This window comes from Pseudorca crassidens, chromosome X (genome assembly GCF_039906515.1).
Source record: "Pseudorca crassidens isolate mPseCra1 chromosome X, mPseCra1.hap1, whole genome shotgun sequence".
In the NCBI taxonomy this organism is placed as follows: domain Eukaryota; kingdom Metazoa; phylum Chordata; class Mammalia; order Artiodactyla; family Delphinidae; genus Pseudorca; species Pseudorca crassidens.
Window position 1 is genome coordinate 126,924,337 of NC_090317.1, and position 24,871 is coordinate 126,949,207.

Consider the following 24,871-nt stretch of genomic DNA (forward strand, 5'->3'; position numbering starts at 1 on the left):
CGTGCTTCGTGGCAAAAAACCAAAACATAAAACCGAGGCAATATTGTAACAAGTTCAATAAAGACTTTAAAAATGGTCCACATCACAAAAAAAAAAATCTTAAAAAAAAGCCAAAGTGAATGGTGGTCTGTGGAATTGTGCAATGCCAGGCACCCTTCTTTGCTCAACACCCTGAAATAAAGTTCCCTTTCCCTGGCACATCGGGGCCGTCCTCTCCTAAGCTTACTTCATTGTTTGCATTGGGTATGAATAGGAAGTGATCTAACAAGTCAGCATACCCTTTTCACAAGAGGAATTTAAAGGTTTTACTCGGAAAATCTAGAGGTTTTTAACACGCATATTAGTCCAGTTCCACCTGTGCGAAGTGGCCAGATATTTTTCTCCATTGATATTTCCTTATAAGAGTTCCATAAAATATTTCTAAAGATGTGAAGGCCACACATATCTGAAATCTGATGGCATTATACCCTGCACTGAACACCTCAGTGGAATACAAGTCAAATTAAAAGAGCAGGGACTTCCCTGGTGTCACAGTGGTTAAGAATCTGCCTGCCAATGCAGGGGACATGGGTTCAAGCCCTGGTCCAGGAAGATCCCACATGCCGTGGAGCAACTACGCCCGTGCGCCACAACTACTGAGCCTGCACTCTAGAGCCCGCGAGCCACAACTACTAAGCCCGTGTGGCACAACTACTGAAGCCCACGTGCCTAGAGTCCGTGCTCCGCAACCAGAGAAGCCACCGCAATGAGAAGCCCGCACACTGCAATGAGAGGAAGCCCACCCACAGCAACAAAGACCCAACGCAGCCAAAAATAAATAAATATATTTGTTTTAAAAATTAAAAGAGCAAGTTTTTAGAAATACTTAGAAACTTTACAGACTTCTAAGGAACATTTCACAGACACGTAGTCCAATTTTGAGTGTGTGGATGTAATTAAATCCCTTTAATGTTTATACACATATGACAAGACCAAAATAATAAATTGTCCATTTCACGCCACCCTTTCTGTGAAATACTGTTAACACTATTACACCATAAAATTTAGCGGGGGGCACTTTTTACTGGACCTGGCTAACCAAGTGCTCTGGAGAAAATAGCCACCCCATTTACGCGATCATTAACTAATCTGGGGAATGTGTACATGTAAGTGCATTTCTAAAAAAGGCAGATAAACTGTGCGCCCAGTGGCAACTTACACGGGACTGTGGCTGATTCTCGGTAGCTGATATGAGCGTGAATGTGGCCGGTCGCCCTGTGCTGAATTAGCTCTCAGGGCTACTACTAGGGTGAGACGGGAGCAATGGCCTCACTTCATTATTCAACTTGCCAGTTTCTCTTTCGCTGGCCTATAATGGATCAGAAAGTCAGAGTCTGTCAAAGAGAAGCTGCAAAATTACCCTAGGGATAGGAGACAGTGGGTTAGCAACCCCCTACAAGCAAGACTCTCTCCTTCTGTAGCTTACAAATTTCCTTTCCCATTTTACCCTTCCTGCCCCCAAAAAAGTTAGTTTAGGACAACTGTGGACACCCTAGATAGAAGATAAATAAATACAGTCCATTCTCGAAATGCACACTAGTTACACTCCATGAAGACACCAGGAACACTGGCTAATCATGAACCATTGCTCGTCAGGGAAATACACACACACACACCCCCCACACATAGATTATAATCTTAAATCCTAAAAATAAGTCATCCTGGTTGATTGTATTTTCTTTATTTTATAAACAAGGAAAGGGGGTTTCGAAGTGTGAAGAGATTTGGCTGAGGTCGCCCCACTAACAGATGCTAGAGCGGGGACTCAGACCCAGTCTAACAGGCTGCAGAGCCGGCGCTTCCTGCTTAGTGCTGCGGCACTTCTGTTGTCCCCATCCTATGGTTCTACGAGAGCTGCAACACGAAGGCTGAACGTGCCTTGTTCAGCCGCAGCTGGGTGCTGGCTCATTTTTTTCACGCTCTGAGCCTGTCTGCAAAGGGATGTGAAAAGGCCCCAAGTATTGACGTGGAGGTCAGAAACGAATTTTTAAATGTTTGCAAGGAGGTCTGTTAAATCCATCATACTCCAATAAAGATGTTTAAAAAAATAAAATAAAAAGACATTGCTAAATACAAAAACAAAAAAAGCAGCATCAGGAGTGCCTGCAGACAGCCTTTCCACATCTTTTGACTGGTTCCTTTTCATCCCTCGAGAGACTTGTCAGAGAATTCTTGTCTGATCATGACCACTATTAAAAAAGACCCTCGGGCCTCCCTGGTGGCGCAGTGGTTGGGAGTCCGCCTGCCGATGCAGGGGACACGAGTTCGTGCCCCGGTCCGCAAAGATCCCACATGCCGCGGAGCGGCTGGGCCCGTGAGCCATGGCCGCTGAGCCTGCGCGTCCAGAGCCTGTGCTCTGCAACGGGAGAGGCCACAACAGTGAGAGGCCCGCGTACCGCAAAAAAAAAAAAAAAAAAAGACCCTCCTCTCAGCCGTGTTCGATCACATTACCCTCTGTGATTTCCTTTACACACGTCACGATCTGAAATTTTTATTTATTTCTCGGCTTGTTCAGCCTGTTGCCCTTCGCTTACATGTAAACTCGGTGATAATGGGAACTTTGTCTCTCTTGGGTCACAGTGTATGCCCAGCACTTGGAATGCTGGCTCATACACTGTGGGAACCCAGTTGCTGTTATTTGAATGAATAAGTGAATGGGTCAACAGTGGTATGTAGCTCTTTCACAGTGAAGGCTGCAAGTGTATTCTGAGAGCAGTCATGGCTTGAGCTTGTGTGACATCGGCTGTGGTACTTCCAGTCTCCGAAAAGGTGTTCATTAGGGCCTTAAAAAAGATAGGGTGATAACTCCGGAAAGAAGAAGTAAGTTCTGAAAGAATTGGGATTAGATCTCACTTTAGAAGAATTTAATTTAGAGTATTTTGCAAAGAGAGAAAGTTAGTACTAAAGACTAGGAGACAACGGTGGGTAGGATGACGCATTTCGCGGCAAGAAAGGAAGCTGTAGGGATTTCCCTGGTGGTCCAGTGGTTAGGACTCGGTGCTGTCACTGCCGAGGGCCCGGGTTCGATCCCTGGTCGGGGAACTAAGATCCCACAAGCCGCATGGCACGGCCAAAAAAGAAAACAAAGGAAGCTGTAACTCTAGATGTAGAGAAGATACATGGTGAGCACATGGTTGAGGCCATCACAGAGATGAGGTGAGAGTGACCGAATTTCTCCTCATGAGGGGCTGATGTGATATTTACTCATGAGTGCAAAGAAGGTGAGAAAAAATGTAGCAGGGAGGAGGCTGGAATGGGAAGAGGGCTCAGTTTTAAGCTATATTTTGTCCTGCGATGTGAAGGGCTCTATAGGATAAGCACCCTATTTCCATGTGGTCCAGAGGTGGTATACAGCAGTTGCTACCACTGGCCAGCATTCCTAATTCTCTCCACCCCCCTTGTCTTTAGGTTAAGGACCAAGAAGGAGACTTATGACACAAAGATAGAAGTGTAGGTCTGTAAAAGAAGGTTTGGCGGTGGTTTCTTGAATCCTTAGATTGGCCCTACTCAGAGCACTTCCATCAGCCTTCGTGGTTTCTGAATCAAAAGATGTGAATCAGAAATACAAGCTAAAATCATAACCAGGAGCTGCCAGCTTCCAAACCAAAGCTGGGAACTGGAAACACCTGAACACACTGCAAGTAACCAATAAACCCTGCCATATTTTAATTAATAGCCCGTATAAGAAATGAAGTCCAATGAAATCATTAACTTTTTTTTTTTTTAAGTGACACATGAAACAGCACAACTGTGGAAAACTTCTTTGTACTGGAAGAATTTTAGAAATATAGGATAGCATTCAACTCATTTTATTGTACCTTTCGGAATATAAGAACGGTAGGGTTACAAATATTTGGAAGCTTCATCAAAGTGGGAAAAGAGATTCAACTTTCCCAGTTTCAAAGGAAGGTCACATCTGTATTCTTTGAAAGATCTAAGGATAATACTTGACCTAAAATGATCAGATGAGGGCTTCCCTGGTGGCGCAGTGGTTGAGAGTCCGCCTGCCGATGCAGGGGACGCGGGTTTGTGCCCCGGTCCGGGAAGATCCCACATGCCACGGAGCGGCTGGGCCCGTGAGCCATGGCCGCTGAGCCTGCGCGTCCGGAGCCTGTGCTCCCCAACGGGAGAGGCCACAACAGTGAGAGGCCCGCGTACCGCAAAAAAAAAAAAAAAAAAAAAGATCAGATGATATTCCCCAATCTCTGGGAATTTATATTTTGGGATGCCGGTGGTTGCAGTGTCAGCTTTCTCAAAACATACTTGGCTCAACAAAGTAGATTTCAGTCCACTTTGTCAGTAAAACAAACCTATTCATCGTAAATATCGATTAGTCAGAATTTGGATTAAATTGAACCCCACGTTATGATGGCGACTGAGACACTTTTCCTACCATAGAGTAACCCAAATTGCAATGATTTTGAGAGTGAAATAGATCCCAAACTAAATCATAGTCTCTTAACAAAACTACTTCCCAATGCAGACAATACTACCTCAGACCTGTCTGTGGCTTCCTAATGTAAGTCATTTCCCCATATATTATTCCTCATATCTTGTGGTATTGTATTTACCACAAAAATCCCACTTGACTGAGAGAGCAGATAATATTCGCCTCATTTTACAAAATAGGACAACTTAGAAACGGACATACTCCTCGACTTTCTCGGTATCATCCTACGAGCAGAGCTCGTACTCCATACCACATTTCAGGGCACCTACTTCAGAGTTACTAGCAGGGTCTTACTAGGTTCAGTCAAAACCAGAATATCTTCTTTTTCTTTTGCGGGGGGTATAGTTGTTTTACAATGTTGTGTTAGTTTCTACCATGCAGTGAAGTGGAGTTCTCTGTGCTATACAGCAGGTTCTTGTTAGTTACCTATTTTATACATATTAGTTAGTATATATATGTCAATCCCAATCTCCCAATTTATCCCACCTCCCCTTTCCCCCCTTTGGTGTCCATACGTTTGTTCTCTACGTCTTTGTCTCTATTTCTGCCTTGCAAACAGGTTCATCTGCACCATTTTTCCAGATTCCACATATATGCGTTAATATATGATATTTGTTTTTCTCTTTCTGACTTGCTTCACTCTGTATGACAGTCTCTAGGTCCATCCACGTCTCTGCAAATGACCCAATTTCGTTCCTTTTTATGGCCGAGTAATATTCCATTGTATATATGGAATTGCATACAGTACAGTAGGGAGCCTGACAGGAGGCCAATCCCGGCAATACATTTTGTTTTTCCTTCGATTCCATATATACGTATTAGCACACAGTATTTATTTTTCTCTTTCTGACTTACTTCACTCTGTATGACAGTCTCTAGGTCCCACCAGGTCTCTACAAATGACCCAATTTTGTTCCTTTTTATGGCTGAGTAGTATCCCATTGTATATACGTACCACATCTTCTTTATGCATTCGTCTGTCGATGGGCATTTAGGTTGCTTCCATGACCTGGCTATTGTAAATAGTGCTGCGATGAACATTGGGGTGCATGTGTCTTTTTGAGTTATGAAACCCAGAATATCTTTAACCAGAGAATATGTTAGCAGCCACATCAAAACCTAAGGACCTCACAATGTGGTCAGTTGAGTTTTGACCAAGTGCTAAGACACTTCAATGGAGGAAAGAATAGTCTTTTCAATAAATGGTGCTTAGGCAACTGGATATCCATAAATATAAGGATGAAGTCGGACCCCTACTTCTCATAATAATACACAAAACTTAATTTAAAATGGTTTGTAGACATAAGTGTAGGAGATAAAACTTCTAGAGGAAACCTGAGGTATAAATCTTCACGACCTTGGATTAGGTTTCTTAGCTACAACACCAAAAGCACAAGTGACAGTAGAACAAGAGATAAATTAGACTCCGTCAAGATTTAAAACTTCTGTGCTTCAAAAGTCACCATCAAGAAAATGAAAAGACAACGCACAGAATGGGAGAAAAGATTTGCAGATCACATAGCTAACAAGGGACTTGTATCCAGAATATGTAAAGAAATCATACAATTCAACTATATAAGACAAATGGCCCAATTACACAATGAGCAAAGGATCTGAATAGTCTTATCTCTAAATTAGGTACACATATGGCCAAGAAGCACACGAAAAGACGCTCAACGTCATTAGCCATCAGGGAAATGCAAATCAAAACCACAGTGAGATGCCACTCCACACTCACTAGGATGAATAAAACAAAAGAGACAGACAGTATCAAGTGTTGACAAGGATGTGGAGAAATTGGAAGCCTCACATACTTCTTGTTGGAATATAAAATGATGCGGCCCCTTCGGAAAACCGTTTGGCAGTCCCTCAAAAAGTTAAACACAGAATTCACATGTGACCCAGCAATTCTACTCCTATACTGAAGAAGAATGAATACATATGCACACACAAAAATTTATACATGAATGTTCATAGCAATATTGTTTATAGTAACTAAAAAGTAGAAGCGACCCACATGTCCATCTACTAGAGAATGGATAAACAAAATGTGGTATATTGCTTAAATGGAATAATATTCGGCATAAAAAGGGATGAAGTACTGACACATGCTGTGACTTGGAGGAATCTTGAAAACGTTATGCTAAGTGAAATAAGCCAGACAAAAAGGATCGCATGTTGTTTGATTCCATTTTTATGAAATGTCCAGGACAGGCAAATCCATGAAGAGACAGAACACAGATTAGTGGTTACCTAAGCCTTGAAATGGGGTGGGTAGCAAGAATGTGGAGTTCCTGCAAATGGGTATTGGGAATTCTTTAGGGGATATCGAAGGTTTTCTAAAATTAGATTGTGATGATGATTATAGAACTCTGAATACACTCAAACCCACAAACCGTACACTTTAAATGGGTGAATTTTATGATATGTGAAGTATATTTCAATAAGGCTGTAAAAAAAAGAAAATCAACACCCTTCCCCCTAAAAAAATAACTTAAGACATGTTTTTGTGTCTATACAGTCCTAGAAAACCAACAAATCCAATACCTGCGTGTTGAGTGCTTGTAATGTATCATGATAGCTGCTTGCTTCACTACATGTTACCTTGTCTCTTGTGGGAAGATCATCTTCACCATCTGTTCATTCAACAAAGTTTTTGAATGCCTATTCTGTGCCACATATGGTGCCAGGTGCGTGGGAGAGATGCCTCATTTCATACAACAGCCAAAGATCCCTCCCTTCGTGGAGGTTGCATCCAGTTGGATTTACCCTGATTGTATGTTCAAGTACAGCTTAGCTCTGAGGGCTCATTCTAGGAGATACTTTTCAAGTGTAAGGTGCTATCTTCCAGAAATTTCACTTTCTCCATTATAATGGGCCCATGGTTTCAATACGATCCCATCCTTTTCACAGCTCGGTTGTAGTCAGTTATTAAATGCAGTTTGAAGTCAAAAGAAATGACAAGAAATTTCTCGAGAGTAGTGGGGTTTCAAGTAAATATTTCCATAGATAGCTCAACTTATTTGAGAAGCCTCAAGGGGAACTAGAAATGATGACAGAAAAGTAATGGTAAGAGAAATTGAGCCCAGTGATTAACTCCCTTGAAATATTAGCCTGAGTTCCACGTTCTGTGCTTGTCCATCAATGCATTCTTAATTCTTTCTTTTGTTTATGAAACATTTAGCAAGTATGTCTGTATGCTAATCTGACACAGGACATGATCTCATAGTTCGCTGCAAATGGCCAGTGACCACCATCTCCTCAATAAGGCAGTATCTTGAGTTGCCTCTCTGCCCTGTCTTACAGTGATCAGGAATACAACTCAAGGAATCCTGGTCTCTGGAAACAGGACATGATTTCTCTGAACAGCCATCAGTGAATTTTTATTCTGAACTCCTGACCCCACTTCCGGTTTGTGTCATTCATAGCGATTGAAATTACTCCAGTTAAAGAAAGTATCCCTAATCAAAAGGGCTTAATGACTGGGCCACGTCTCCTCCCTGAGTTATACTGGAGTAATCAGTGCTATTGTCGTTCTTTGTAACATTGCAGGCTTCTCCTGCGCTGTGTTAAGATCATAAAACTCATGCATGCTATCTCCATTTCCCACAGCTGTGATTTCTGGGTCTCTGTCTGTGAATAAGCATTTCAGAATTGTCATGAGATGGAGGAAATAGCACGTGCAGAGTATTTCCCAAGCCCAGTTGCCAAGAATGAGCTAATTTTAACCCTCCCTTGCATACAATGAGCCTTAAAAACTTCAAATACAAGCCATTCTACAGTGATCTACCTTGCCAGGAGGAGGGCAGGCTTTCATTGCAGAACCCCGGCCTTCCTGAGGTATACCAGAAGTACGATTTAAAAGTATGCCGTAAGATTAATAAGACATTCAACCACCCTTCTCCTTTTTGATGTTTTTATAGTGATAAAATACAAAGTTCATGTCTGTATATAAAAGAAAAGTTCAATAAATGTAATGTAACCTTGCTATCTTGCTTTTGGAAAATTTGTCCAAAAGATATTGATGCTAATCTATCCTCCATAAAAGAATAATATTCGTTTTTTCTAACTTTTTATGTTTAACAGGCTAAAATTGCACTTTCCTTCAAAATATAAAAGCAGGAACTGCAACTATATTTCAAGTGTCAATTTTCAATCAGTTGGTAATAGCTACGTACATGGTGTGTTAAGAAAGATCCTGAGGGACTTCCCACGTGGTCCAGTGGCTAAGACTCCGTGCTCCCAGTGCAGGGGGCCTGGGTTCGACCCCTGGTCAGGGAGCTAGATCCTGCTTGCTGCAACTAAAGGTCCCGCACACGGTAACAAAATCCCGCATGCTGCAGCTAAGACCCAGCGTGGCCAAATAAATAAATACTTTTTTTTAAAAAAGCAAGACCCTGAGGTTCAGTATGGCTTAGCAAAAAAGACTGCTGTCATTGGATAATAAATGTTTTCCGGGGGTGCAAGAAGATAGGGAGTGGACATGTAAGTCCTATATTTGCCATCCCTGCATAATTGGAAGAAGAGTTAACATTTAAAGTATCTTTTCATAGGGAACACTCTTGCACTGTTGGTAGGAATGAAAATTGATACAGCCACTATGGAGAACAGTATGGAGGTGCCTTAAAAAACTAAAAATAGAACTACCATACGACCCAGCAATCCCACTACTGGGCACATACCCTGAGAAAACCATAACTCAAAAAGAAACATGTACCACAGTGTTCACTGCAGCGCTATTTACAATAGCCAGGACATGGAAGCAACCTAAGTGTCCATCAACAGATGAATGGATAAACAAGATGTGGCACATATACACAATGGAGTATTACTCAGCCATAAAAAGAAACGAAACTGAGCTATTTGTAGTGAGGTGGATGGACCTAGAGTCTGTCATACAGAGTGAAGTAAGTCAGAGAGAGAAAAACAAATACGGTATGCTAACACGTATATATGGAATCTAAAAAAAAAAAAAGGTTCTGAAGAACCTAGGGGCAGGAAAGGGATAAAGATGCAGACGTAGAGAATGGAATTGAGGACGGGGGTGGGGGAAGGGTAAGCTGGGACAAAGTGAGAGAGTGGCATGGACATGTATACACTACAAAAGGTGAAAGAGATAGCTAGTGGGAAGCAGCCGCATAGCACAGGGAGATCAGCTCCGTGCTTTGTGCCCACCTAGAGGGGTGGGATAGGGAGGGTGGGAGGGAGGCTCAAGAGGGAGGGGATATGGGGATATAGGTACACGTATAGCTGATTCACTTTGTTGTACAGCAGAAACTAACAGAACATTGTAAAGCAATTATACTCCAATAAAGATGTTAAAAAAAAGAAAACAGTAGGCAAATAAAAAAATATCTTTTCATGACAGATAGAGAGAACAAACTAGTGGTTACCAGTGGGGAGAGGGAAGAGAGGAGGGGCAAGATGGGGTAGGGGAATAAGAGGTACAAACTACTATGTATAAAATAGATAAGCTACAAGGATATATTGTACAACACAGGGAATATAACCAATATTTAATAATAACTATAAATGGAATATAACCTTTAAAAAATGTGAGTCACTATGTTGTACACCTGAAACTTATATAATATTGTATAGCAACTATACCTCAGTAAATTCTTTAATAAAATATGTTTTCGGGCTTCCCTGGTGGTGCAGTGGTTGAGAGTCCACCTGCCGATGCAGGGGACATGGGTTCGTGCCCCGGTCCGGGAAGATCCCACGTGCTGCGGAGCGGCTGGGCCCGTGAGCCATGGCCACTGAGCCTGCGCGTCCGGGAGGGGCCACAGCAGTGAGAGGCCCGCGTACCGCAAAAAAATAAATAAATAAATAAATAAAATAAAATATGTTTTCAGCAATTACCAGAAATATACTAGTCTACATTAAAAAAAGAGCATTTAACTAAAACAAATGCCAAATTAATGCTCACCATTTTATCTATCCCACAGGTCAATGCATCACGTCAAGAAGCCAAATTGATGGAGGAGTGTGATCTTCTTATTGAGATCATTCAGCAAAGACGACAGATTATTGGAACCAAGATCAAAGAAGGGAAGGTACGATTTCTAGGGCCGAAGATTTTGTATTTTCTATCTAGAGAAAATATACTCCCATGCACTTCAATAGCTTAGGAAATATTGAATGACCCTTCTTCTATATTGTCTATAATCTCATCCTAAGTCTTGAAGACTAGTTCAAAGCCTCTTGGTTGGCCATTTTTTCCTCCACCCTTTCTTTTTGTTACGGTCTCCTATGCATACCTGTAATACAAAGGCTGCTCCATTACCCAGCTCCAGGGCACAGCATGGAGCTCCGGACTATTGTAGCCACTGTTTTCCATCTCTCTTCTCTATGAGAAGGTGGGTTCCATAGAGGAAAAGTGCATTTCATATTTATTGCTATATCCTAGCAATCAAAACAGTATTAAATAAATGTTTAAATGAATCAGACTTTATATACAGAAATTATGAAGTGCTTTCTCATGCTTTTGAGGGAACTTAGACAGGTGTCAGTTTCATCGTGGCACAACTCCTGTAGTTTCACTATATCTTATACCCCTTTGTGGATATACAATATTAATAGTACTTCTTTGCTAATGTTTGTATGTTTAAAATTCCTATGGTTTTATAGTAAACTATATTCAAAAAGCAATTCACAAATTTAGGTTATATTCTTTATGGCCATCTTCTTCTTTATTCAAAATTCATTCAGAAATGTTGATAACTTAAGAATCCATCACTTTATTCTATTTTTAGATTAGTCATGTTTGTATTGAAATACTTATGATCTACTTTATTTTCCCCATTTCTCTGCCACCCTCACGAGACAATTTTGTAAATATCTAAAACTAGAAACATTCATTCCAGATCCAGTCAGTTCATGAATCTCTATTATTACTGCTCATAACTATAATGACACATATAATTAAATCCACTTGGCAAGTATTTAGTACACAGATTACAACAGCTAATGTATGTGCTCTTCTCTGTTTTCTTCAAACTTTTAAAGGTGCTTCTAATATTGTTGAATGTTTTAGACTGCTTTGTCTGTATACATTGAAAAATATTTATACATGTACACTGTGGTGGTGATCAGAAAAGCTGAAGTCAAATCAAATAGTTCTGGAAGCTGTTCCGGTAGATTATCAAATTAATACACAATTCTTCCCTGGCCAGGGACGGACTCAGATGCATTGAACAGCTACTTTCCCCCACATACAAATTATCCTGAGTGTCAGCCTGGAATCTGTACAGAATCTACTTCCTCTTCTGTCATCATGCACCATGTGTATTTCTCTTAATACCTGACGTCTTCCGGGTTCTCAGGCACGTGAGAGCCTGAAAACAGCTGTAATTAATTATTAACGTACATGCGGAAGGTAATTTGTTGCCTTTACGTGGTCGTGTGCAGGGATCAGCTCTCAATATGCATATTACTTCCTTATTGCTGCTGGAACAGATTACCACAAACTCGGTGGCTTAAAACAACACAGATTTATTGATGCCTGACCTTTTGGAGGTCAGAGGTCTAAAATCAGTCACAACTGGGCTAAAGTGAAGATTTCAGCAGTGCTGTTTCTTTCTGGAGGCTCTAGGGCAGAATCCACTTCTCTTCTGGCTTTTAGAAGCCACCCACATTCCTTGGCTTGTGGTTTCTTCATATCACTCTGAGCATTGCACCCATCCTCACATCTCTTTCTCTGGCACAGACTCTCCTTGTTCTCTCTCATAAGTACCCTTAGAATTACACTGGGGTCAACCAGATAATCTAGGATATCCCCCATCTCCAGATCCTGCACTTCATCACATCTGCGAAGTCCCTTTGGTCGTGTAAGGTAACATATTTTTAAAACTCCTGGGATTAGGATGTGGGCATCTTTGGGGGCCCTTACTCAGCCTGCAGTGACTCTCCGCCACAACTTCCTGGCCAGCAGGTCTTCCTTTCCCTTACATAGCTTCCCAGCATGAGGGTTCCTCTCGTGAGCTAGAGCAAAGTAGCGAAGGGGTGTGTGTGTCCCCAGTTCCAGCCATGGTGATGCATGGGCTTCAGGCTCTGGTACACCCACTCCACCCTGGACACATGCCCGTGATAGGGAACATAGTAAAACAGAAAAGCAAAGAGACACAGAGCTGGGCCCAAAGCCAGATAAACATCTCCATGGGCCAGAAATAGAAGAAAACTACAAAGCCGTGATGGTGGCTTTTTAAGACGCAGGCTCCTGGGACTTGGTCTGGAAGAGACTAAAGCGGCTACACCTTCGACTCCTGTGGCTAAATAGTTTTGGAAACGTTGGGGTAAAAGGGCTAGAAGTGCTCCAGATGGTATGGGAAAGTGAAATCGGGCTCATTGGTTGATGCCATGGGCTGTGTAAGGCTTCGCAGTTCATTCAAAGGGACCGAAGACAGATTATTGCCAGTTTTCACCTAGGGTCATAGCTGTTAGCAAACTTCAGGCCTGGGAGTCTAGAGTAAGTCAGCCGGGTTGGAGCCTGGCTCTGCACTGTTTCTGATACCTACACAAAACGGGAGCTTCAGAAATGCAGAGATAATACAAGATTCTGGAATGAGGACCCCCAAGGATGGGGTGAAGGAGACTGTAAACCGACAGGAGAGGCTAAGCAAGGTGGGTGAGGGAGAAAAACATTATGAATGACTTCAGCCCTTGAAAACAGAAAGTCAAACCACAATTCCAAAGCAAAGAAAGAGCTCTTGAAGTTCTAAAAATACAGCCAACAAAATCAAAGACATCTTCTCACCTCAGTTGAAATTAATTTTATGTGAAAATGTTAAGAAGATGTTCAAAGAGATACAGGAAGGAATAACTTCTATCTTAAAAGAGCAAAAAATTGTGAAACCACAAAAGAAGGATGTGAAATAAGAAAAAAAACGATATAAAAATAACAAATTAGAAGTTTCGGAGGGAAAAACGTGTGCACTGAAATGGCAAAGAAAACTGAGCGGGAAGGGAATTTTGGAAGCTGAGTTTTAGCCTCCACATAGGGGAGGCTGTCTACACATAAGAATAGGAAACTTGATCCATACTTCACACCACATACAAAAATTAAATGTCAGTGGCTCATATACCTAAATGTAAAAGGTAAAAACTCTGAAAATTCTAGAAGAAAGAAAACATGGGAGGAAATCTTGGTGAACTTTGGTTGACCAAAGATTATATACACTGGCAGAAACATAAAAGAAATACTTACAAACGATAGAGATAATTATATACTGTATTTCACCAAAAGTAAAAACTTCTCCTCAAAAGGCACTCGTTTTTGTTTTTTTTTTTTTGCGGTACGCGGGCCTCTCACTGCTGTGGCCTCTCCCGTTGTGGAGCACAGGCTCCGGACGCGCAGGCTCAGCGGCCATGGCTCACGGGCCCAGCCGCTCCGCGGCATGTGGGATCCTCCCAGACCGGGGCACGAACCCAGGTCCCCTGCATCGGCAGGCGGACTCTCAGCCACTGCGCCACCAGGGAAGCCCCAAAAGGCACTCTTAAGAGAATGTAAAGACAAGCCACATACTAGGAGAAAATACTTATAAATTATTTATTTAATAAAGTAATTGTATCCAGAATATATTACAAATTCTCAAAACTCATTAATAATGAAATAGATGACCCCTTCACCAAAATGGATAAAAGATTTGAATATAGATACTTTACCAAAGAAGGTATAAGGATGGCAAGTAAGCACATGAAAAGATGGTCAAAGTCATTTAATAATTAAGGAAATGCAAATTAAAACCTCAATGAGATACCACTACTTATCTACTAGGATAGTTAACTTAAAAAGATGGACCATGCCAAGTGTTGGTGGGCATGTGAAGGAACTATAGCTCACACACTGTTTCTAAGAATGGAGACGGTATATTTTAGAAAACTGTTTGGCCCGTTCTTAAGTAGTTAAACATACACTTACCATTCGATCCAGCCATTCTAGGTGTTTACCAAGAAAAATGAAAGCGGATGTCTATATAAAACTTGTATGTGAATTTTCACGTTAATATGAAGGGTAATATTAAGGGTAATTTCCTGACTGGAAATGACCCGAAGTCTATCAACAGATGAATAGATGAACGGTTTGTGGCATTTGCACACAATGCAGTGCTGTCCAGCAAGGAGTGAACTCTTGACACACGCGACAACATGAATCTCAATAGAATTATGGTGAGCGAGAGAAGCCAGACAGAAACTAGTGTATACTGCATGAGTATATTCATACAAAATTCTAGAAATAACACTTTCTAATAATCTGCAGTGACAGAAAACAAATCAGTGAATGCTTAGCGATGAGTGACAGAGGGGTGGGCGGGATGAATTCCACAGGGACAGGAGGAGAATGGGGGGGTGATATATATGTTCATTATCTTGAACGTGAGGACTGTTTCATGGGTTTACACGTATTTGAAAACGAATCAGATTTGTACTTGAAATATGTGCAGTTTCTTATATATTAATTATATCTCGGTAAAGCTGTTTATAAGACAAGTAAATTGTACATTTGTACAATGGAACAGTCTTCAGAAATTAAAAGTAACGAACTAGGGTGATACGTATTCATATGGACAGATCACAAAAATGGGAGCAAGTTTTATGATGATTCTTAGGGGATGAGGAATATTATATAAAATTTGATGAACTACAAAAAAAATCCCATATAATGTTTAGGCATATATACATCAACATGCCTGGGAGTCATCAAGAGGGTGCTCTCCTCTGGAGAGGGACATGAATGAAATTAGGGAGGGACGCACAAAGGCTTCAATGCCATCGATAATAGTTTACTTCCTTTTGAAAAATCAGACGCTAATATGATGAAAACACTGAGATTTGCTAAAGCCGGTACTGTGTATGGGAAAGTTGATCATATGACTTTAAAAACGGTCCGTATGTTTGAGATGTGTCACTTTTTGAAAGTGCACGTGTGCTCAGGGATATAGTCTCAGAAGGCAGTGTTACTTGGGAAAGATGAAGAGAGGAAGGCCCCGTTCAGCTTTCCATCGAGTTACTAATTTGGTACACGACCGAGGACTGGTTCATCCCAGACCCGGGAATTCACAGTGAGTAAGTCCCTGGCCAGGGCATTGGGTGTCAGAGATACGTTTTAAAGAAAAGAAGAGCATGGGTGCCAACGCCCTGGAAATCAGAGAGGCTGGGCAGGGAGGGCAAGTATGGACTTGGTGCCCAGTGAGGGTGCCCAGGCTGGTGGTTGGGAAGTCTGAAGACACTCAATCCAGAGAAGGGCTAGCGACTTTGCCCTCATCTGTCTCTGGCGCCGATCACAATGCCATTCGATCTGGAGGAAACAAACCCACCGCAAATCCTCCAACTGGGGAGATTGCCAATCAGGCGATGTTACACATTAGCACATGCTGGTAACTCCTGCTCTCAGACCATTGCACCTTCTTTAAAATAAATAGCTCAGCAGCCTTTATGGTGAGACTGATTGGAAAGTCTCAAGCTCTGAGACTCCCCGGGAAAGAACTGGCTTATTTCTTCAGTAGTAGGGGATAAATTTTGCGCCAACACAGGAAAAGCTGACAGCAAACTCCAGGTTAAGCCAATGATGTGTTTATGTTCAGACACATACCTACGGTAGAAGGCTGCAGCTGAAGAGAAAAAGGGTCCCTTCTCGTCACTGCTTTTATGTACTCTGAATCTCCAAAGTGCAAGCTAATTCCCCTGGACTACGTGTCAGGGCTTTTGTACAGCCTGATAGAAGCACTGAAGGCAGTCCTTGTTGAGCGAGATCCTTGTTTAACTGAGGATCGATGGTTTGGACCTAACAATTTTGGGATGGGGACCCTACGTATATATAAAAGCATTGCAAATACATTTAAAGAAAAATAAAGGGCCACTTTTAAAAAGCATTTGTAAGGCAAAATAAACAGCAAATAAATTGATTTAAATAGGCCTACGTCCCCAAAAGGAGGCAGAGTATTTCCATGATGAGTGTGGAGTGAATTCCACAAGTTACAACGTGCAGTCGCACTTCCCAAAGGAAAAAGAGAAGAGTGCCAACGTGGAAAAAGTTTTAAGTAATATATTAAAGAAGTGTTTTCTAATGAAGAAATTCGTATATTGCTAAATACTCAGTGTCTGATTCTGAAGTGTGGTACCACATAGGACAGTGTTTCACAGAGTGTGTTCAAATCCAGGACCGTCTGATCAGAATCATTTAAGTCAGCAAACTTTTTTCTGTAAAGGGCCAGATAATGAATGTCGTAGGTTTTGCCTTCGGTCTCTATCGGAACCGCTCACCGCTGCCCAGTGGTGTAGTGTGAAGGCAGCCACAGGTGAATTCATAAACAGATGCACGTGGCAGTGTGCCCTTAAAACTATTTGCACAAACGGGCTGTGTGCTGGATGTGGTCCACAGACCATAGTTTGTGAACTAACTTAGAAAAGTTTTTCTTTTCCTTTTTCTTTTTACTGAAACCCACGGTAAAAAAAAAATACATATAACATCAAACCCGGCACTAACACACACACACACATAAACAACACACACACACAGAGAAATAAGTTTTACAAAACTTATCTTGCCCTTTCTACCAGGAATGCTTTCTGCTACCTTCTTTTGTCCTCTCCTCTTTCATTTAGTCTTTTAAATGCTAATCCTTTCCATACTGACGATTCATCACCTGCAGATCAAAAAACGTTCATTGCTTGTTAAAATGCAGATTCCTGCCACCCTGCCAATTACAACTCCTCACCTAGGATATGCGAGTGCTGGCCCAAACATCTACGGTTTTTCTTTAACAAAGGTCCCCAGCTGATTCTTGCGCACACCAGGTTTGAAAAGCTCCAATCTGGTATATCAGATGGAATTTGTACACTGAACTAAAATTATAATTACGCCAACAGTTTTCTGTAAAAAATTCCTGTATTTTCAAAGGAGGCTCTCATTTGGGCTTGCTTCAACTTATGCATGATTTAGGGCTCTTTTTTCTTCTTCTTCTTCCTTTTCCTCTTATGTCGCTTTGAATTTCCAGTATCATGATAGAAATTTTTTAAAAAAGAAGAAAATGGAGTTCAAGCATTTTTCCATTGTGTCATCTGTGGGGTCACTATTATTAGGTATACCGAAAGGACATGAAGTTATTCAGAAGGAATATTTGGTCCTTATTTTGTTGCTGTTGTTAGAATTGTATTAAATATCTTCAATTCTGCCGTGTAATTGAAAGCATTCTTTATGTTACGTGATTAAATATTTCTTCCTCTGACAGTTTCTTAAGGATACGTTCTAATATCTTGAGTTGGACTCTGTGCCTTTCTTAGCTTTACCTCTGGGTATAATGATGTTAGCAGCTGAATTCTATTTGGTGTAAAATAAGTGTTATTTTATTCAACTAATGAACACAGTTAATCTGCGGTGATGGTCACTATAATTATATACAATGAGGTAAATCTCTTACCGGGCTTAAGATAACATACTCTTTGCCCCAGAGTTTTGACAGTTCATTTCTCTAAAGCCTTTACTTTCAAGAATCTTTCTCACTCTTGCCTGCAGTCTTGTGGCCGATGCCTCACGATTCAGCATTCATTTCCTTTGTTTGCTGTAGGAGGACAGAGCTGAAATTGGACAGTCCTCAGAGGCCTCAAGTCCTGACACCTCCTTCCTTCCTTTTCTTCTGTTAGACTTGCGCGGGGACGATAATGATGACTTGGAGAAAGGAGGAATTTCTTGGAGTTAGCAGGAATTCTGGAGGGAGCCTGAGCCTCCCTAGCCTTTCACCCAGGGCTGTTTTCCGTTCCGGAATGATCATAAAGCCGGCCAAGACCTGTCCCAGGCTGTGTGCACCAGGGCACCAGGCGCACGGCAATTCCAATTAGCCGTCTCATTTGAACTTGGCTTCTGGCCAGAGGGCTTCATCTCTGAGCACATTTCAAACACCAGAGCAAATGGTCAAGTGGGTTACCGTGGACTTATCTTGGCCTGCCCCAGAGGTTATGGTCAATTACGTTTGAGGGTCGTTTGCAAGCAAGACGGAATCAGGAGTTGGAATGGAGGTTGGAACCAAACATGCGTTTTTATCCCGACTGGGAAATGCTTATCAAAATAGTTTTAGTTATCAAGTAAGCACAGAGTGCCTGGAAATGACGTTCCCGGTGAGGGGAAATGGCCCAGCTGTGCTTTTTTTGGCTTTCTCTCATCTGTTCAACAGGAAAAATATTAATCAATGGAAAAAAATGCTCCCTTTCTGTTAATTTAACACATGAGTTTGAGATAGTGTGGGAAATAGTGATACCTAATGTTTTTGCATCGCGATTTTATTACATGGATAGCAAAGAACTTTTTAGAAAATGGTTTTGACTGAAGGCACACATTTGCACCTACAGAGGTGTTTTATTTTCTCAATGGCCCAGCTGAAAAATTGAACTAGAGAAAGTTTCAGGGTTCCCTACGATCTTACGGTAATTGTGTGAGGGAAGGGGTCCGGTGACCCTCTGTAACTCACACTGGGCAACACCTTTTTCCCCCATCAACAGGGAAGCAATTCGCAATTCAGGGTTTCCTCTTAAAACAAATTAGCAACACTTCTCCAAGGAGATAAAGAATAGCTAAGACAAGAGTGCCATAGCTGGGGTTTCCGTCTTTCTCTGCCTCCTTTTTGAACATTTACTGAAGGATGACTCGCATACAATAAAACGCACACACCGGGAGGGTCCAGCCCGACACGTTTTCACTAAGCGGGCCCACCCGTGTAACCATCTTCGTGCCTCTTTTGTTCAAGGTGATGAGGCTTCGCAAACTGGCTCAGCAGATTGCAAACTGCAAGCAGTGCATCGAGCGGTCGGCATCACTCATCTCCCAAGCAGAACACTCTCTGAAGGAGAATGATCACGCGCGTTTCCTACAGACCGCGAAGAATATCACTGAGAGGTGAGTGCGGGGGCTGCTGGGAAATTCTCGGCGCCTGGGCTCCTGTGTCTGGGGTGTGATTGGTTGGCCTTGCCCTGCCTTGCCTTTGTTTGCATTTTCAAGGCCGAGTACCACAGAGAATAGAGGCTTTGAGGTGCTTTGTTCCAGCTAAAGATGCTTCCCTTTGACATGTCAAAGCCTTTTCAGTATCAGCCTAGAGTTCAAGGCCTTTGAAACAAGAGTCCGCCAGTTAGAAAGAATGAAATCAGCCTGCTTTTGGTGGGGGAAGAAAGCTTATAATGGCACAAAACAGCATTTACTGTGACTCTCAGACCTGATCTTATCGTGTACTTGATAACAAAGCATCAAAATGAAGACCAAAACATAAAAGGGAATCTTTTCTTCCATTTCAGGGCTTATCTGGTTTTTCAAAATTGCCCAGGTGTTATTCTCTGTTAGGCCTGTTTTTATTTGGTTGAGAAGCTTTGCCTCTCCTGAAAGGTCAAGGCCGACTCATGTGGGAGACAAAGAAAGGACGAAACTGTCAACTTCATACCTCCTTCTTTTAAAATATTTATTCTGTGGTAGGGGGACAAAAAAATGACATGATTTGAATGGGCAGGTCAGCGGTGAAACTGACAGGGGTCACTGTGCCTTCAGTGCTCGTACTTGACGGGCATAAAATTATTCACCTTCGCTGATGCAAACACCTATAGCAATTCTTGTGGAGCCCAGGAAAAGCACCTAATGCCACCTAAATGACATCTCCAACCAATGCCAGTGGCCTTGACTCTTCATTCGTTCAAAGTTTCAGAGTCAACTGATCCTCTTCCAAAGCCGTAATAGAAGACTATCCCTAGAAGACCCCCAGACAGCTCCTTCATGCTGGTCTGTTATCCTAGAGCAGGAGTCTGCAAGCTTCGTGGGCCTCTCACTGTTGTGGCCTCTCCCGTTGCGGAGCACAGGCTCCGGACGCACAGGCTCTGCGGCCATGGCTCACGGGCCCAGCCGCTCCGCGGCATGTGGGATCTTCCCGGACCGGGGCACGACCCCATGTCCCCTGCATCGGCAGGCGGACTCTCAACCACTGCGCCACCAGGGAAGCCCAGGAGTCTGCAAACTTTGCCTGTAAAGGACCAGAGAGTAAATATTTTCAGCTTTGCAGGTTATCAGGTCCCCATCACAACTACTCAACTCCGGGTAGGTCTCCAACAGCCTAGCGTAGATGGAAATGAATGGGCAGGCGAGGGTGTGTTCCAATAAGACCATTGACAAAAACAGGCGGCAGGCCAGATTTGGCCCTCAGGCGGTACTTGGCCAACCTTTGGCCTAGGGCAAAAAATACCATCTTCTGACTTGAATTTCTTCGAGGAAGGCGAAAGAAAACTAATGATTATGCAGGGCTTGCTTGTGTTGCCCACTGTGCTCATTCTCAAAATACCACATAGAGGCAGGTGGTGGTTTTTCCGTTTTCACTGTTCCTTCAATGGGAGGAGGGTAGAGTATCTTTACAACTCTGGTCGAGAGTCCAACCGGCTTCTTTGTGTTACTTTTTCTATTTGAGAAAATTTTCTCTGAGACTGGTTAGATACTTATCTCTTCCAAAGCACGTGGATAACAGCTGGTTACCATCCCTCTTATATCCTTAAAATGGTCTCCTCCCTTCTCCAAGAGCGGCCAGCTTCTTTCCTCATGACTCCTAGCAAGTACTTAATTGTCTTCGCTGCTCTCAACTGCCTCCAGTTGCCTGAAATATTCATGCTAACGTTAAAAACTGCACACGGCACTAATACTCCAGTGTACCCAGGACACTCTACCAGACAGCGTTTACACTTACGTCATGGTTTCCAACCGGGATCCAATAGTACTTTTCTCCCGCTGTAAATTGTGAGATGTCCAGATGAAATGGCTAGTGTGGGCTGCACGTCTCAGCAACCCCTAAAAATCCGATCCAGTCTAACACGAATAAATTCTCACCTAGCGGGGGGGAGCATGTGGCCCCGTAACAGTTAAGAGAGAACTTAACTGGAAGTTAAGACCTGCATTTGAAGTCTAGCACAAGCGCATGGATGCCCACATGTGATCTCGCTCAGGCCCAGCAGGTCATACCTGGATCCATTCAGTGCCACCTCTCACAAGCCCATCTCATCAAGAACAGAAACGTGACCGATTGCTCTTTCTACAAATGAGTTGTATCATATATTGTATTCTCAAACCTCACTAATATATAGTTCTTCGTGTGATTGTATGTACACTTTTCTAAAATGATGTTAAATTAGCAACACTCTTCACTAAATCCAGGCATAAGAAAGTTGGCCCACCGCTTATGAGAAGTCTACACTTCCATCAGATGTGAATACGTAGTGCCTGTAAAATTTTGCTAGGAGCCCTTGTCCCTCTGTTTCTGCATCCTCTCTCTTTCTGTCTCTATTTGTCAATCCTCTTGGTCAATTCCTGAGCCCTGTTCCCTTTCCAGCAATTAGAATATAGTAAAAAGGCACTGGGCTTGGACTTGGAATTTGGACTCCTGGGTTCAAATCCTAGAACTGTCACTTTTTGACTGTTGTTCTTTGGGTTTCTTCAAGAGCTATTTTAAAAAAAACAAAACAAAACAGTTCTTTAAAAATTTTTTTTTGGCTGCGTCAGGTCTTAGTTGCAGCACGCGGGATCTTTTTTTTTTTTTTTTTTTTTTGCGGTACGTGGGCCTCTCACCGTTGTGGCCTCTCCCGTTACGGAGCGCAGGCTCAGCGGCCATGGCTTACGGGCCCAGCCGCTCCGCGGCATGTGGGATCTTCCCGGACCGGGGCACAAACCCCTGTCCCCTGCATCGGCAGGCAGACTCTCAACCACTGCGCCACCAGGGAAGCCCTTTTTTTTAAAAAAATAAATTTATTTATATATTATTTATCTTTGGCTGCATTGGGTCTTTTGTTGCTGCGAGCGGGGGCTACTCTTCGTTGCGGTGCGCGGGCTTCTCATTGCGGTAGCTTCTCTTGTTGTGGAGCATGGGCTCTAGGCACGCGGGCTTCAGTAGTTGTGGCAAGCAGGCTCAATAGTTGTGGTGCACGGGCTTAGTTGCTCTGCGGCATGTGCGATCTTCCCTGACCAGGGCTTGAACCCGTGTCCCCTGCATTGGAGGCGGATTCTTAACCACCACGCCACCAGGGAAGTCCCACGCAGGATCTTTCGTTGTGATGCGTGGGCTCTTCATTGCAGCGCCTAGGCTTCTCTCTAGTTGTGGCGCATGGGCTCCAGAGTGCGGGCTCTGTAGTTGTGGCGTGCAGGCTTAGTTGCCCCGCGGCATGTGGGATCTTAGTTCCCCTACCAGAGATTGAACCGGCGTCCCCTGCATCGCAAGACGGATTCTTAACCACTGGACCAGCAGGGAAGTCCCCAAGAGCTATTTTTGACTTAGAAAACTGGACTCATACTAGCTACCTCTATCAGTAGTTGCGATAACATTGCTGGCGACTCCTATAAACAGGCCTTAAGTGTTGTAGATAGTCCATAATGTTTGTTGGATTTATGTTTTCATATTACTTAACATTCTTCTCTAGAACGTGACTTCACAGTCGTGTTGACTACTGTGTCTGCCTTGGGCTTTGGTGCCTGTGTATTTCTAAACCATCTTTATTCTTCTATTCGAGGGTGGAATGCCCAGAACAAACTTTTAATCCTGCAGGCCTTCCTAAAGTGAGAGTTGGATGTGATTTTTCTGCATCGTTAAACCACTTAAAGTGGATATGTTCGCCTGCAAGCTGAGTCAGACCACAACAAGTTTTTCAATTCAGAAACATCAGAAAACCCCTAGCGGAGCGAGAGCCTCAAGTTTTACATTGTAGGAGACGCATATGCTTTGGAATCGAGCGCTTGGCTCTGTGCTAATTTGCTCGGGAGTAATTACGGGTAGCACTGGGGCTGCTCCGTAATCCTTGTGACTCTCCTTTTGCTCATGTGCTCCCAGCGGGCAGGACCCCTAGCCATCTTGTTTCCACCATTATGGCCCCAGCACGTAGCAAACTGCCTTATCTGAATGAATGTGTGAACAAATCTATAAAACAGGGCCGATTATTCCTACCTACTATGGTCGCTGTAGGGATAAAATGAAATAATGGAGTAAAGATATTAGCTGAGCTCCTGTCTCAAGGTGAACTTACACTAAATGCTAATTTCCTTCCTTCCCGCTCACTAAATGGATGCAAATGCATTGTATAACATACTATATTCTCAAGCCTACCTAATATATACTTCTTAGTGTGATTCTATGTGCACTTTTCTAAAATGATGTTAAATAAGCAAAACTCTTCACTCAATCCAAGTATAAGAAAGTTGGTCTACTCCTTAGGAGACATCTAAAATTAAAATCATTTTTAGCAGCAAATTATCTGTATCAAGAGGATGATAAGACGAAAACTCCCTCTGAACAGTACCCGTTTTTCAGAGTTCCTAGGAGGGACTCAGACTCCACCGGATGACGCCTCTGTCCCTCACTGCCATAGGCAATTCAAGGATCCCGCAGAGTTCCCCAGAATACAAAGCCGAGAACTCCAGTTATCAGCCGGAAGGATGTCACTTAGAAGAATTAGAGTGCATGTGATGAGTGATTTTTGAAATGTGTTCTACAGGGTGTTAATTGGTGTTAAAACAACAAGGTTCCAGGGTCAGACGCGTTTGGGAATTCCTGAGCTGACTAAAGTAAACCACGCTTTGTTACTGTGTGAACTCACCGGGTTTTACCATGGTGATGTGCGTCGTAGCCCACCTGCCCGAGAGAGACCCACTGAGGCGCCATTGTCGGGCGGTCGGGCATGGGGGAATATTAAGTGGGAAGGGTAGAGCATCTTCCCCTGGTGTTGACTGTTCGGCAGAAATCTTGGAAGCACTCTAGCTCTAGACATGTCCTCCTTCCAGAAAACCGGCCCCACGTGGCTGCTAGCAACTGAGTGTCATGGAGATTAGGGGCATCAAAGTCAAAATAGAAAGGGGAAGTAGCGTGCAGCCCACCCTATTAAGTGTCAGGGTAGGACACGATGCCGTTATTTGCTCCAGTATGTTAAGAGCTTGACACACAGCCACAAGCATGTGTACACATATTCCCGTACACACACACACACACACACACACACACACAGACATGACTCTAAAAGCACAGAATTGAGAAAGTGGCATGTGCTGATGGCCCTGGTGGATTTTGGCAATTTATCCGAAAGGCCAAGAGATGGGCAACAAGGATTTGGGGAAGAAAAACATAGCCTAAAATGTTGAATTTGGCAGATCTCCGCTCGCCTGTCAGTCCAATTAAGAATTTGAAATTGTAGCCGAAGATAAATATCTTTCCTTCTATCAGAAACAATGTGTAGGTGTTAAAAGCTCCAGAGTCTTGCTGTCAGTCTTTGCCTCCCAGGCTTAGGAAATTTCAGCCTCTCTGTTCCCACTCTACAGAGTTCCCACCAGCAAGATGTCAGGCACAGGTGTAACGTTTTTATTGAAGTGAAATTTGCATAACATAAAAT

General features: G+C 42.8%; 1 protein-coding gene, 1 long non-coding RNA gene and 1 other non-coding gene across 8 annotated transcripts in view; 2 read left to right on the plus strand and 1 right to left on the minus strand.

The window, feature by feature from the left end:
• Window positions 1–24,871, plus strand: part of MID1 (midline 1) — a 636,259-nt gene that overhangs the window by 566,601 nt on the left and 44,787 nt on the right. For all 6 annotated transcript variants that reach the window (XM_067724015.1, XM_067724016.1, XM_067724019.1 and 3 more), the window contains 2 exons: window positions 10,441–10,548; window positions 19,231–19,379. In XM_067724015.1, the coding sequence (XP_067580116.1) occupies window positions 10,441–10,548; window positions 19,231–19,379 (257 nt within the window). The remainder of the gene's footprint in view (window positions 1–10,440; window positions 10,549–19,230; window positions 19,380–24,871) is intronic.
• Window positions 1–24,871, minus strand: part of LOC137217345 (uncharacterized) — a 240,702-nt gene that overhangs the window by 42,889 nt on the left and 172,942 nt on the right. The window lies entirely within an intron of this gene.
• On the plus strand, window positions 3,009–3,081 carry TRNAD-GUC (transfer RNA aspartic acid (anticodon GUC)). The gene has a single exon. It is a non-coding gene; the product is annotated as a tRNA-Asp (tRNA).